Raw genomic sequence first — 15844 nt, forward strand, 5'->3', positions numbered from 1 at the left:
TACACATGTTCTCTCAGCATTTGATGGCTTATTATAGGATTACAAGAGGCTTTAATGTTTTTTTTTAAAGTCAAATTAAGACCCATTATGAATTTCAGTACAACTCGAATGCCCAGCCAATATAAGATCCATCATTCTTCATGGTGAATGGGAAGGGATTGTGACCATACCATCACCAACTAGATTGGGTGATTTTTGCTGTAGATAATGAACTGAAGATTAACACTTCATAATCCACAGTGACCCAGTGTTCAGACATGACTATAAAAGAACCTTTGGATCCAAAACGGTTTAAACGTCTAAGAAACTTGTATTTTAGCTATAGTTTTCTTATAATGTGCAATAGATCACCTTAAGAGCAATTGCCTGGCAGGTACATTTTCAGACAAACAATAGTTCTTTTTTAGCTTAATGCCACAAATAGTTAAAAGAAGCACATAAATCAGAACATTTTAAAGGGATGTTGTATTGCAAATCTTCCCACATGAAACTATATACCATCATAGGACTATGGTCAAAGTTATTATATTGTACATAGGCTGAAGTAGGCATGCAAGCCATAAAAATACACTTTTTTTTTTACAATGTGGTGTGCCCTTTTCTTTTCAATTATTACACTCTAAACACTGTACATATCCTTATATATTAAAAGTTTAATGCAACCGGTTGCCACTATTGCTGAATACATGACAGCAAATAAAAATGCTGAAAAGAATATACAAAAATATTACTATACAGAGATGTAGATTCAAGATATAGCATATACTCCAGGCCACAGTGTCACGGTTCCAATATCATTCCCATACCTGAATGACATAATTTGTTATAGTGACTAAGCTTACTCTATAGACAATGGTGTAAGTGGTATATTTTGCACATAAACACTACCTAACAAAAAGGCTCATCCAAAGCTAGTCATTACATAGAGACTCTCCGGTGCATGGAACTTTTGAGTGACAAAACTTCAGAAAGTGCCCATATAAGAGATATTGCTTTTGAATCAGAACAAATGTAGTGACTAAACCAAATTATTCCTGAAGTAATATATTATAAAGAAATCATTAATGCTCACAAAAATAAGGCTCAACAGTGAACACTTTAGCTACCAGAGGAGCATGTGTGCATGACCCCAGCAAGAGACAAAACACAATGAAATGTAAGACGTGACCGAAAAAAAACAGTGAATGTAATATACAGTATTCATAGTTCAAGACAGTAGGGCAAGACCTTGTATGCCATGGTCCGGAATACAAGCAGCACATCGGGAACACAGAATAAGTGGTGGCAAGAAAACGGCATTAGAGATGGCTCAGACAAGGAGAAACCCCTTTCCATTTTATAACCTTAGTTGTCTGGGACTGAGAACAACGGTTGCAAAGGATGGATTAAAAGCACAAAGTTTTGCATTTGCTCCCTTATCCTTACCCACATAGGGCAGTTACACACAAGGTAGTTTATTCTGATAAACTTGCTTTTGCATTTACTGACTTCAAACATGGAGCAAGTTAATAAGAACACATACACTTGTGTACAAGTACCATTGTCTGTCCCCAACAACCTCTCTTCACAGTCAGCAGTAGGAAGTGACGCCTGCATGTCAGAACAAGCCAAAATAAGAGTCTGCGGGTTTCATTTATTCAGGGGACAAATATGTCAAATTAAGAAAATCAACAACAGCAAAGAGCATTTCCTATGCCAGGGATTAAAAGAAATAAAAGTGACTATTCAAGTGTAAAAATGTATCTATGGCCCACAGCAACCAATCATAACTCAGCTTTTTTTACCCATGTCAGAATATGAAATGGTAGACGTGTGGGATTAGCTTTCATTCATTTCCCACAGCATTTACTACATTGATGTCAGTAAACCGCAAGTATAGAAGGGATTGCACAAATAATGGTCAGTGATTTAAGAAGATCTGTCAGCTCTTCTACCTGCATTTCCCATGATATTAGAATTCTGGAGCATCTTCGGTAATGTACTGTATTTCTGCCATTTATCCCATGTCTCTTTATAGTCTGACACGCACACTACTGATGCGACATTGTCAGGATATGGAAAGACACTTCCTACTAGAGGGAGTAAACAATGGGTTATAAAAATATGCTTCAGTGGTACATTAGGAAATATTTATGCTACATTGGAAATGTTGGGAGAGGCGACAGGTCCTCTTTATGGCATAGATATTTAGCACCGGAAAAGGCCATTTGGCAATAAAATAAACAAGCTCGGACTAGAGCCTAAACATTATGGGCTTTCAGTAAGATTTTTCAGCTCTCGTTCAGATGACTGTAGTAGGACAAAAACCTTAAAGAGTCAGATTTCAATAAAGACTCCTAATTATTCTAGGGCGTAAATCTAGTTTCCATACATGTCTTTTTTATACACACAGGAGGAGTTGAAGGCCTTGTTCACACAGCGTTTTTTTACCACAGATTTCGTGTCAAGAAAATCTATAGGCAAAAAAAAAAAAACCTCTTCCATTAAAATCAATGAATCAATGGGAGGCTGTGGCTCACAAGAGATATGCAGTGGAATCCAGATGAACGTTCCTCAGAATATTAGGCATGTCTGTCAAAATCTGTGCAAGAAAGCCAGAAAGTTTATATTGACTTGGACATTCAGCCAGAAAATTTGTGTGAACATACCCTTAGGCCCATCTCTCTGAACTTGGTTTGACATAAGACAAGCAAGCAGAACAAACCCTACTGTGCTTTACAACGGAGCTGTGGCTTATATTGAAGAGAAAAAAAAAGTGAAAATAGTCTTTTCACCATGGTAATTAAAATATTAAAATAAAAAAGGTTTAAAAAAACCACACACACACAAACACGCACACATATCTGCTTGCAAGTATTGAGGGTATGGGATGTTATAAGCCTGATGGTTATAACACAGCTTATTCCTTCTACATGGATATTGCAATCCAGCAGATATTCAATATCAAATATATATCTCTATATAAGGATATATATATTTATTTATATATGTACACACAATATCTAGATTATACTGCCCCGCTATGTAGAAGGGGGGCTGCTTTTATGAACAAATAGCAAATAAATCTGTTCCACAGCAGACTCCTTCTAATGCTGCATTTGTCAACTTTGTGGAACCCTACTAAAAAAAACCCAAAAACTAAAAGAGGTAGATTTAATGTCTATGTATAGATCTATATATGTATATATAAAAAAAGGCTGATTGCAAAAGAATCTTTCTAGAGGATGTTGGGATGCAGCAGGGGGAGGGAACATACCAGGAAATTATAAAACTTATTTGTACTTATGGCGGCTATGTATGCAGCCAAGAGCAACCGAAAACAAAACCCTGTCAAACAAAGGATTGCTACATTAATTGAGATTTCTTGTGCTGGAAAATGTATTGCTATTGGATTATGGGGAGGGAATAAGAACAGGATTCATGTGCAATGGGATTTTTCATATCAGGAGTAAGGGAAGGGGGTTAGCACCATGTAGCCTTTCACAATCGAAAGGTTTTATCCACACGCAAGTTTCTGTTTTTTTCCCGCAAAAGGAAAGGAAAAAAGGGGTGGTTAGTGAGCACTGGGTAAAGATAGGTGCGGTGGGGGAAGGTATCGCTGGGCCAGAATTGCAGCGTCCAAAGGGCTCATTGGCTGAGCATCATACCCCAGTCTTCTAATTGGGGGGAAATTGCCAAAATGACGTTTTTGAGGAAAGTTTTTGGCTTCATGGATTGTGTTCTTCTCTTCTGCTAAAAGAAGCTGCTGTCTCATGTAGTTTTCAAACTCATACTGTGAAGATTCCTCTGTCACCTTTGCCTAGGGGTGAAAAGAATTGCAAGAAAAGATTGTTCAGTCAAATATAAACAGAAGTTCTTATCAAAAGTTATATGCATCACATATTCTATAACTATAAAACACTGCTTTACTGTGGTTTGATTACTGTGGTGAGGTTGGAGTTTTTAAACTCCTCAGGCAGGGCATGCAATGTTCTTTTTAGATTTCCCTCTTTCATGTGCAATCTCACCCTATAGAAAAATTATCTTCCTAAGTCATGTAAAAATTTTGCCTTGAGTTAAGTGGTTGCAGGAGAAGAGTCACTTTAGATGTCCCCATCTTCAGTTCTATAGAAACTTGCTCTATGTAAAGTTAAAAGATAAGAAACTCATCTTTCAAAACGCATCGGATGAGCTTCAGAAATGAACACAGGCAGTTAAAGAAGCGTCAAATTGATCTTTATTGCAGCTCACATTCCCAACTATGCCTTTAACTGCCTCTAAAGTCTATGCAATTTCACTGCTGCAGCCTCTAAACTTGAATCATTTGACTGTTCTCTGATCATTTCATATGAATTTGGAGAGCTTTATTTTTTTTTATAGGTAAAGAGTCGAGATTTCACATGAACGGCAATGCTAGAAAGGACATTTATACCCCACCTGAAGGGGCTGTTCACTCACTACCCTGCGACTCTCACCAAACAGGCTCAATATGGTTCGAACTTTGTTTTGGGGCAGAGGGGAGCGCTTTGTTTTTTTCCTTTTATGCAAATTACCCTGGGGCACTCTGACTGTCACCCGATTGCCATTCAAGGAGTTTGAGGTTAATCAGGGCTCACTCTGAGGCAGCGTTCACAGGTGGTGTTTATGTGACGTTCTTAACCCCTTAAGGACGCAGGGTTTTTTCACTCATTTCTCACTCTCGTAACCATTTCATTTTTCCGTGTACATAGCTGCGTGAGGGCTTATTTTGTGCATAACTATTTTTACTTTCCCGTGATGTTATTTATTATTCCATGCCGTGTACTGGGAAGCAGGAAAAATTGAAAATAAATGCATGCGCGTCACATTCTTGTGGGCTCATTATTTACGACTTTCACTGTGCGCTCCAAATAACACCTCTACTTTATTCTTTGGTTCGGTATGATCACGGTGATACCAAATTTATACAAATTTTAGGTTTTATTGCGTTTTAATACATTTTCAAAAATTAAATGTGTACGAAAAAGGAAAAAAATTTGGCCATCTTCTGACGCTAATAACTTTTTCATACTTTGGTGTACGGAGCTGTGTGAGGTGTCATTTTTTGCAAAATGAGCCGACGTTTAAATTGCTACCCTTTTGAGTGCTGTGTGACATTTTGATCACTTTTCAATACATTTTTTATGTCATGTAAAAAGGTGTAAAAGTCGCATTTCGGACATTTGAGCGCCATTTCCCCCCCATTAAAGGAAACCTACCATTTCAAATGGTAGGTGTAAGCTGTAAACACCGAGCACCAGCTCAGGGTGAGCTGGTGCCGGTGCTTAGTTTCGTTAGTGTTAAAACCGCGGTATCGCTGCGCAGCGCCGAAGCAGCTTCTGCTATAAAGTTTAAAAAGTGTTAAAACCGCGATACCGCGGTTTTAACACTAACGAAACTAAGCACCAGCTCACCCTGAGCTGGTGCTCGGTGTTTACAGCTTACACCGACCATTTGAAATGGTAGGTTTCCTTTAACCGTTTTCGATTTTGATAGATCAGGCATTTTGGGACGCGGCGATAACTAATTTGCTTGTGATTTTTACTGTTTATTATATAGTAGATCAGTTCTAGGGAAAGGGGGGAGATATTAATTTTTTTAACTTTTTTTTTTTCACTATTTCTTAGACCCTCAAGTGTACATTAACCCGAGACAGTCAAATCGTTCCTACCATATACTGCAATACTACTGTATTGCAGTATATGAAGTTTTTGCATGCGATTCATTACAATGAGCCACTGGCTCATTGTAACGAATCTCCTGGAACCGTGCAACCTCTGGTCTGACGAAGATTCGAGGCTGTCATGGCAACCGATCGCTGCCCACCCTCTAACGTCTGGGGGGAGCATCGATCGGTGGAAACACTGAGACTTAAAATGCGGCGGCAAAGAAGAGGTTAACACCCGCGGTTGGTGCTTGCAATATGCAGCAAAGCCCATCTCTATATGAAGAGGGCTCAGCCTGTGAGCCCTCTTCATATACCCTTCATAACTCCGCGGCGGATATATCCGTCCCAGACCGTGAAGGGGTTAAAGCAATACGAAGGCTGGGATTTTCCCAATTACATGACATTTGGTAAATGTTTACGCAATGTAATTGGGCAAATCTGCTAACCTCATACGTTCACATATGGGGTTTTGAAACAGAACAAAGTTTGAATTTGTATGTATATGGACCTTAGGGTTTCAGTTGATAATATTTTGTTGCAATCAAAATGCACAGTACAGCACTGCTAAAATATCATTAGATGGCCCAAAACAAGCGTTTCTCCATATGCCGCAACTTAAACCATAAACCTACAGATTCAGACTTGCAGTGCGTTCACACATTGCGTTTAGAAACACAATAGATGAGGAGAATAGATTTGCCCTATTACATTGAGTAAACATTTACCAAATGCAATAGATTTAGGAAAATCTTAGCTGTTATATTGCTTTTTAAAACGTCACAAAAATGCCACCTGAGAGTGAGCCCTGATCAACATTAAATACAGGCAGTCCCCGGGTTACGTACAAGATAGGGTCTGGAGGTTTGTTCTTAAGTTGAATTTGAATGTAAGTCGAAACTGTATATTTTATAATTGTAGATACAGACAAAAAAAATTTTGGGCCCCAGTGACAATTGGAGTTTAAACATTTTTTGCTGTAATGGGACCAAGGATTATCAATAAAGCTTCACTACAGACACCTTACAGCTGATTAATGCAGTCTGGGACTATGGTAAAGCATCCAGAGAGCTTCAGAGGTCACAGGGTCTGTCTGTAACTATGGGTTGTCTGTAAGTCGGGTGTCCTTAAGTAGGGGACCGCCTGTACCTTAAGTAGCATTGGTCTTTGATTGGGCCACGTAAATCTGCGCTCAGGATTTATACCTGGAGTATAGCACTACAGCATAACTTTCTGGATGGCTCCCTGTTTTATTAATTGTAGACATGATGCCTTTTTCAGTCAATATTACACAAGAATAAGATAAAACCGGAATGTAAGCAGTATGAACACTGTCACCTTACCTCTTGCGAGTGCTCTGGACTGGTAACATGATCAATGTCAGGCACAACCTGCAGAGGTCCACTCAAAGAGGACATAGATTGCCTATGGGTAAAAATATACTTTATTTTAATTGCTATTAAGACCATAGTGGGCAGCTCTGCTTAAGAAGGCTAAGACTGGGTTATACACATTTCTGCCTGCAGAAAATAAAAAACAAAAAAAAAAAAAAAAAAAAAAAAGGTTGGATTTGAAGGACCTAGTAGGCCTTTATTCAAATTAATTTCCATGATACAATGACAGTGCAACACACCCTAAAGCCAGGCAGCACTTTTATAGTAAAGATACACAAATGGTGAAAAAACACGTACTTAAAAGGACACCTGTCATCAGGTCTGTGTCACTAGTCCTGTCACCTCTACCTGTTGGAGCAGCTCACAAGGATTCTTTCCCAGCCTTGACCTCATTGCTCAAGTTTACAGGCATGTAGAGAGACAATGAAGGGATAGAGGCAATGCTCTCTAATGGCAGTTAATGAGGTTATCAGGTTTCACCCCAATTAAAGTACTAGTCCTCAGGTAAACAAGTGAGTAATCATATACAAGAGGGAATTCCAGAAAATACACTTCATACCCTACCTGATGGGGCTAGTAGATTATTGGAGTAAAATCTGTTGACATGTTTGCTTTAAGGGTACATTCACACGGCGGAATTCCCGCCGGGCGGGCATACCACCATGCACTGGAGAGGAGGAGCAGGTGACCCCTCCCCCTTCCACAGAAAACAGCAGTGCACAGCAGCACACTAGGGAAAAGATAGAGCATGCTCTATCTTTTCCCGATGTACGGCGAGGAACCGTACCGCCGACGGCCACCATTGCCGTCCAGACGGCCGTGTCAATGCACCCTAGGAGTCCGTTTACAAGTGGACTTCTGACAAGATTTCTTTGGGTAAAATCTATAGTGAAATTCTCCACCCTGTGTACTCAATATAGGTCCACATATTTCCACGGGGAGCAGAGGTCGCACTAACATTTTTCCAGAAGGGTAAAAATACTCCTCTCACCATTTTTGAGGAGTATTTTTACCCGAGGAAGAGTATGAAAATTTTGGTAGAACACTACACTACACTCGCACCGCGCGCGCGCACACACAGAGAACACTACACTCGCACCGCGCGCGCGCACACACAGAGAACACTACACTCGCACCGCGCGCGCGCACACACAGAGAACACTACACTCGCACCGCGCGCGCGCACACACAGAGAACACTACACTCGCACCGCGCGCGCGCACACACAGAGAACACTACACTCGCACCGCGCGCGCGCGCACACACAGAGAACACTACACTCGCACCGCGCGCGCGCGCACACACAGAGAACACTACACTCGCACCGCGCGCGCGCATACACACAGAGAACACTACACTCGCACCGCGCGCGCGCGCACACAGAGAACACTACACTCGCACCGCGCGCGCGCGCGCACACACACACAGAGAACACTACACTACACTCGCGCGCACACACACACACACAGAGAACACTACACTCGCGCGCGCGCGCGCACACACACACAGAGAACACTACACTACACTCGCGCGCGCACACACACACACACACACAGAGAACACTACACTACACTCGCGCGCGCGCACACACACACAGAGAACACTACACTCGCACGCACCGCGCACACACACACACAGAACACTACACTCGCACGCACCGCGCACACACACACACAGAACACTACACTCGCACGCACCGCGCACACACACACACACAGAACACTACACTCGCACGCACCGCGCGCACACACACACACAGAACACTACACTCGCACGCACCGCGCACACACACACACAGAACACTACACTCGCACGCACCGCGCACACACACACAGAACACTACACTCGCACGCACCGCGCACACACACACAGAACACTACACTCGCACGCACCGCGCACACACACACAGAACACTACACTCGCACGCACCGCGCACACACACACAGAACACTACACTCGCACGCACCGCGCACACACACACAGAACACTACACTCGCACGCACCGCGCACACACACACAGAACACTACACTCGCACGCACCGCGCACACACAGAACACTACACTCGCACGCACCGCGCACACACAGAACACTACACTCGCACGCACCGCGCACACACAGAACACTACACTCGCACGCACCGCGCACACACAGAACACTACACTCGCACGCACCGCGCACACACAGAACACTACACTCGCACGCACCGCGCACACACAGAACACTACACTCGCACGCACCGCGCACACACAGAACACTACACTCGCACGCACCGCGCACACACAGAACACTACACTCGCACGCACCGCGCACACACAGAACACTACACTCGCACGCACCGCGCACACACAGAACACTACACTCGCACGCACCGCGCACACACAGAACACTACACTCGCACGCACCGCGCACACACAGAACACTACACTCGCACGCACCGCGCACACACAGAACACTACACTCGCACCGCGCGCACACACAGAACACTACACTCGCTCCGCGCGCACACACAGAACACTACACTCGCTCCGCGCGCACACACAGAACACTACACTCGCACGCACCGCGCACACACAGAACACTACACTCGCACGCACCGCGCACACACAGAACACTACACTCGCACCGCGCGCACACACAGAACACTACACTCGCACCGCGCGCACACACAGAACACTACACTCGCTCCGCGCGCACACACAGAACACTACACTCGCACGCACCGCGCACACACAGAACACTACACTCACACTGCACACACTCACCCGGCCTTGCTCTTAAGTCCCGTCGGGATCTGCGGGCAGGTAGAGATGGAGCAGGACAGCGAGCAGCAGCCCCGCTGTCCACAGGTCTCCCGGTGCCTGTGCTCTCGCTCCAAAGCGCTGCTGACACAGATCACTGTGTCACGTGTCGCGCTCAGCCTGCGCGCTACAGGGAATAATTGCCAAGCGTAACTTTACGCATGGCAATTATTTTGGGGGGTAATGGCGCCTCATCACGCGTCTATGACGCGTGGTGGGGCATTAATGCGACCTCTGACGGGGAGTCTTGCTCAATTATTCTAGGGTGCTAGAAGTTTAGTAGGATAAAACCTGGCTATATTTTTGCTTTAATAGCCAACATAAAATACATTTTATCAATCAGTCCCATTTCATCAAATGGATATGTACAGTTGATGAAGAGGCAGCTAAATCCCATCATGTAGCTCTTTACCTAAAGATAGGAGATCAGACAAAGTCTAGGTCAAAAAGGCCAGCACCATATTTAGCCCTGTTCAGTAAGCCAATGAATTACACATTGCTGATCCATGGAAATCTACTGTGCCGATAGGTCAAGAGCACTTATTTTAGAAAGACTGTTCGTATGTAATACATACACACGTTTTGGTTATTTTTGCTAATGATTCAAGCTGAAGGGACTATCCAAGCCTATCTTGAGCATATTTGGCGAGCAGGATATTATGTTACTAGCATAATATTTCTATATAATACACTATTCCTACTTCACCATATGCAGCAGAGCTTTATGCTGGCATCTTTTTCCAGCTGTAGTGAGCGGCACACTGGATTATAAGAAGTCACCCACCATGAGGAAATGATGCCTCCAAGAGACTCTAGAACTTCTGATGCTGTCAAACGCTGTTGTGGATCCAAAACTAGCAATTTTCTGATGAGGCATACTGTGCTCTCCGACACCCTGCCATCTCTGTTAACAAAAACAATAATAATTTAAGATCAAAAAGCCATAGTTACAAACAAAAACAACAATACACGTAGATGACAATACGCTGCTGATACCAGTGATGCCGCCGACTGCCTGCAAGGGTCAACTGCTGTTCGCAACTAGTTAAATCTGGACCATTTAAAGAACCCTACTAAGTTTCAAGTTTGTTTTCTTAAATGCAATGAGTATATATACATATAGTAACGTGCAGTGATAAATCCATAGTTGCAAATATCTCAATCATAAAAACCGTACACATTTCAGCAGTTGTCAGTTTTAACAACCATCAATCATAGATTACGTGGTCAAATTAATCTATTTTAGCCAGGCTTTTATAGTAGAAATACACATCACACTACTAGCTGTGTAAACCCAAGTGTATCAATATATTAATAATAATTACTTTATTTATATAGCGCACACAGATTAAGCAGCGCTGCCAGCTTGCCAAAATCGATCCTGGTCCCCAATGGGGCTCACAAGCTAATCAACCTACCAGTACGTTTTGGAGTGTGGGAGGAAACCCACGCAAACATTTTAAAACAAGCAATTGATAAAAAGAATACAGCCACTTACTCTGGGATAGAATATTCTGCTGCCTTAATTTTGCGAAAGAGCTCCTGAGGTATGCTGTCATAGAAAGGGAACTGGCCATACAACATAGTAAAGAGGACCACTCCAAGTGCCCACATGTCGCTTGGCTTTCCTCGGTAAGGACGACCTTAAAACAATGTGTCAAGAGCAGTTGAAACAAGGACAGAATAGCATATCAATTGAGCAGATCAAAACCACAGCAATGTGCTCTGTATGAGTAGAGAATAACTTCTCCCTTCTTGTATAATAGCAGATTTTCACAGACAATAAGGCAATGGCACTCCTGTGCTCTATAGTCGTATCGGCTGCCTGAGACCACCAATACAGTTGAAAGAAGGAGGGCACATCCAGACTATCATTGTAGCTTCTCACCAGCGTTCTCTCAGTAAGAATGTATATACTGCAGTTCTATCAACACTTTCTTACTTTTACCGGCAGTTCCAAACAGTCAATGAAGCGTCGTTTTAAAATAGCGCTGATTACAGCATCTCTTAAATTGCCTGGGTCTGCAGGAAGATTAGGTGAATTTGGTCCTGTTTGGTGAGCTCTGTCTTGGGGGTCAATGACCTGAGTGCCCACAGAAAAGGCTCTGAGTGCCAACTCTGGCACCCGTGCCATAGGTTCGCCACCACTGCCCTAGAATTTCCCCACCATGGACAGCCACTTACCACTCAGTACATCAGGACTGATATAAGCTGGACTTCCTCTTTGATCCTTCAACAGATCGTCTTCACTCACCAAGTGCTTACCAAGGCAAAAGTTGGTGATGGTTATTCTGTGGGTCCTGAAAAATATAAGGAATGCAGACTATGAATATGGACAGTAGACCATAAAGGGAACGCGACATTCAAGTATTAAATGAATAAAATAACAGGTATGAAATATCCCTTCTAAAGTTAAAAGGGATGGCTATTTTCAGCAAATAATTAATTAAAACTGCTCGTGCAATTAAATATTTTATATATAATTTCTGTATCAGTTCCTCACTTCCACATCTCTGCTAGCGGCCATTCTATAGGAAACTGCATGGTTGGGGTCCTCAGTCACTTGATACACACACAGCTTGAATTACTGTGTTGTGAATGAGGAGCCGTGCACCTGTGTGGCATCACATGACCAAGAACCGCAACAAGAGATTTAGAAAACTGCAAGGAAGTATATGGGAAAAGTGTCAAACCTTTCTTAAGACAAACAATGACATATTTGTTGAAATTGTGCAACCCCTTTAAATATTGTCCATTTCCCTTTTAACAATAGCCTGGTTCTAGGTTGGTGGAAAAACCACATACAGGGGTATGTAAATTTTTAAGCACAACTGTAAAAATTTCGACTTTGTTTGAAAATAGCAGCTGGCTAACCAAGAGCACAGAGATTCTTACTCCAACCCACAGACATATAGTGGACATACATACTAAAGCTTCATATTCACTGAAGATACTACTATACATTTAACACTTCTCATCTCCAAAGGTAGAAAGCATCTAACAGAAACCTCAGCCATTAGGTACCACCTCTATTTATCTCCATCACTCAGTGCTGATTCATATTCTCTGCTATTTCCAGTAAAGTTTCATGAACCAGACAAAGCTTATTTTTATAACATTCTGTTGTAGCCAAAGGCTATAGTTGGCAGAAACCTTAATGAACTAGATTTTTAATAAAGCCTTCTGTATACACGGATGTGGGCGATATGCTGGACTGTGTATTACACAGACACAGGAATCTCTATTATCCGGAACTGAACAGGCTGTACTCTTGGAGGTGAATCATCCTCATTAAGCCAAAAGTGTTATACAGAAGCCCACGCTAATCTACCGGGGAATACGCCGCAATGCCACAAACCTTCATTTCATGATTTTCAGCCTTTGTGAAAAATATAATAAACCAGGCCTTCAAGATAACATGTTGTTAATGTCACATATAATTTTACTCTTACAGAAAAAGAAACCCTTAACACAGCAGCAAGGAGCATGTCCCAATATCAGCGACTGGTGAAGGAGTAATGCATGCACATAGAAAACCCCAACACTTTTTATGAGAAACTTCATGTGGCACAATCCCCATAAGGTTATTATTTACATTAGGAAAAGTATTTCTCCATACCCAAACTCCTAATGCTTAAGGCACAGAAGTTTGTTCTGTACACATGTACCGCCTGCTAATGCCAATTTCCCCACCAGTCCTTAGTTGCTGTCATTCATTGGCCCACATTTATTAAAGGGGTTCTCAGGAGGTTGAAAAACATGGCTGCAGTCTTCCAAAAACGGCACCACACCTGACCATGGTTACTGCCAGTACTGCAGCTCAGCTGTACAGAAATGAAAGGAGCTTAGTTGCAATACCACACACTACCCATGGTCAGGTGAGGCGCTGTTTTTGGAAGACTGCAGCCATGTTTATCCACCTCCAGAGAACTCCTTTAAAGCTTTTGCCTCAGTTTTCTGTGTCGCAATTGTGTTCATGAAGAATGTGCAACACATTTCATGAATTTGTCGCCCTCTGTACCCTCTACAAACTGCAACTAGTTGAGGTTTGCACCATTTCTGCTAAATGCGGGCCATTATCTCCAAAAGGCACATTAGAAGGAGTTATAACAATTATAAAAACAAAAATCCTCCCCCTTCTGGCTCATTGTAAAAGGAAGAATATGATCAAAAACAAATATAGAATTATTACCAGTCACTTGTTTGGATCTATGAGCAAGGGCCCCTGGTTTATCATGATGGATTTTGATGGTAGATTTCCTTTAAAGGGGTTGTGCATTAATTTCCGATCTCCTGTGCTCCATTCACTTGTTACCTTTGATTGTATGCAATTGCAGCAAATGGAGCTCCAGTGGAGTATGTGCACCTAATTTAACTTCGTTTGTAGCACCTCGATGGATTCCTGCCTGATCACAGCAGGTCTGAAATGTCCGATCCGGTGGTTAGGCAATAAGTGTATTATGGCACAATCCCCTTTTACATTAGGCACTTCTTATGCAATGCAGATTTACGCTCTGAATGTCCACATATTATGTCATGGACCAACGCACACATATGTTCTTTTATACATAGACAATTGAGTGATTCTTTTTGCAATTATGCAGGCCAAACAATAAAATCTGTCAAAGAGGCAGCGTCTTATAGAAGGCTGCATTCAGACGAACACGTGCCTGCCGTAGCGTAGCACGGCGGGCACACGTTGGCGCCCGGGAAAGGATGAGGTGGTGGGTGCTGCTCACCCCTGCCCCTCTCCATAGAGCAACATGGCACACGGAACCATATTCCAGGGATGTATATCCAACGTATATATGTCCCCCAAAGGCAGTCAGAATGCAGCCTAAGAGGGGAGGGGCGACATAGCCATTTGTAACCAATTAGTGTCCAATTTTTTGACTATTTAAAGCTTTTTTCTACAGGAATTACAAAAGTAATTTGAAGGGGCTTTTTGGGAAATAATAAAGTATACTTCCAGAAATTTCTTGGCCCACTGCATTCATTCTGACATCTACAGGACCTGCGGATACTGGATGCAAAGACGGTGCATAAGTTGTATGCCTAAAAATGACTCCAGGTGCTCACAAAAGGTACAAGCCAAGAGGTACTAACCTTTTCCTTCTATCTTAATTATTTTAAACATAAAAAGCGGTCTTTTACTGCACCTTCCATAGACATTAACCCCTTGGCGCATTAGGACATACATGTACGTCAGGAAATGCTGTCACATTACAATGTACATGGGCTTCTCAGCGGTCGCCCGAGTTCGGTAGTAGAGCCTTTGTGATTGCACCGCAAGTTTGGCTGTATGCAAAAGCTGGGGTCCCACAGTAAAAGCTGAAATCACGATACTCGCAATCCCAGCTGTTTAATCCCATAGACGCCAGAGTCGGCAGCCTTGGGGTCCTATGAAGGCTCCTAAGGCTGCCAGCAGTAGGTAGCTGTTAGATTAGTCAGACTATCTATTCTGCACAAAGTAATATACTGCAATACATTAAGTGATCAAATGATCACTTGTTCATGTACCACACTGGGACAAAAAGTAAAACCGTAAATGAAAAAAAAAATAAAAAAAAGACACATTGGGAATCGCCACATCTGTAACAACCTGTAGAATAATAAAATTGTTACAGTGCAGGCCATAAAAAAAAAAAAAATGTATGCTATTTTCACATTATAAAGTAATTTGGGTGCTATAACTATCTACTTGAAAAGCAAAGAATTTCTTACACATTTCAATTTTTCTTCACCACACACACTAGATAAATAAATATCACCTCAATGCATTGGTAGACACACTTGATGCTCATGGCACTAAAGAAATTACGAGATTTTCAACCATGCATATTGGTATTGTCCATAGCAACCACTGAGAACTCAGATTGCGGAGTGATATATAAAAAAAGGGCTTCCCATCTATACTACACCTGCAAAAACTATAATTATGTAAATGAATCCCCCGTGGACAAATTTTCAGCATATTTGTCAATTTCGC

At 42.4% G+C, this 15844-nt stretch overlaps 1 protein-coding gene across 2 annotated transcripts in view; it reads right to left on the bottom strand.

Annotated features, from left to right (window-relative positions):
• Positions 1 to 445: 445 nt before the first annotated feature.
• The window catches only part of STK40 (serine/threonine kinase 40), a 31293-nt gene continuing 15894 nt past the window's right edge, over positions 446 to 15844 (bottom strand). For both annotated transcript variants that reach the window (XM_072136789.1, XM_072136790.1), the window contains exons 7-11: positions 12040 to 12155; positions 11354 to 11498; positions 10640 to 10759; positions 7006 to 7087; positions 446 to 3799 (exon numbers count right to left, since the gene is read on the bottom strand). In XM_072136789.1, the coding sequence (XP_071992890.1) occupies positions 3554 to 3799; positions 7006 to 7087; positions 10640 to 10759; positions 11354 to 11498; positions 12040 to 12155 (709 nt within the window). In that variant the 3' untranslated portion in view covers positions 446 to 3553. The remainder of the gene's footprint in view (positions 3800 to 7005; positions 7088 to 10639; positions 10760 to 11353; positions 11499 to 12039; positions 12156 to 15844) is intronic.

The sequence above is a fragment of the Engystomops pustulosus genome, chromosome 2 (assembly GCF_040894005.1).
Source record: "Engystomops pustulosus chromosome 2, aEngPut4.maternal, whole genome shotgun sequence".
Classification (NCBI taxonomy): domain Eukaryota; kingdom Metazoa; phylum Chordata; class Amphibia; order Anura; family Leptodactylidae; genus Engystomops; species Engystomops pustulosus.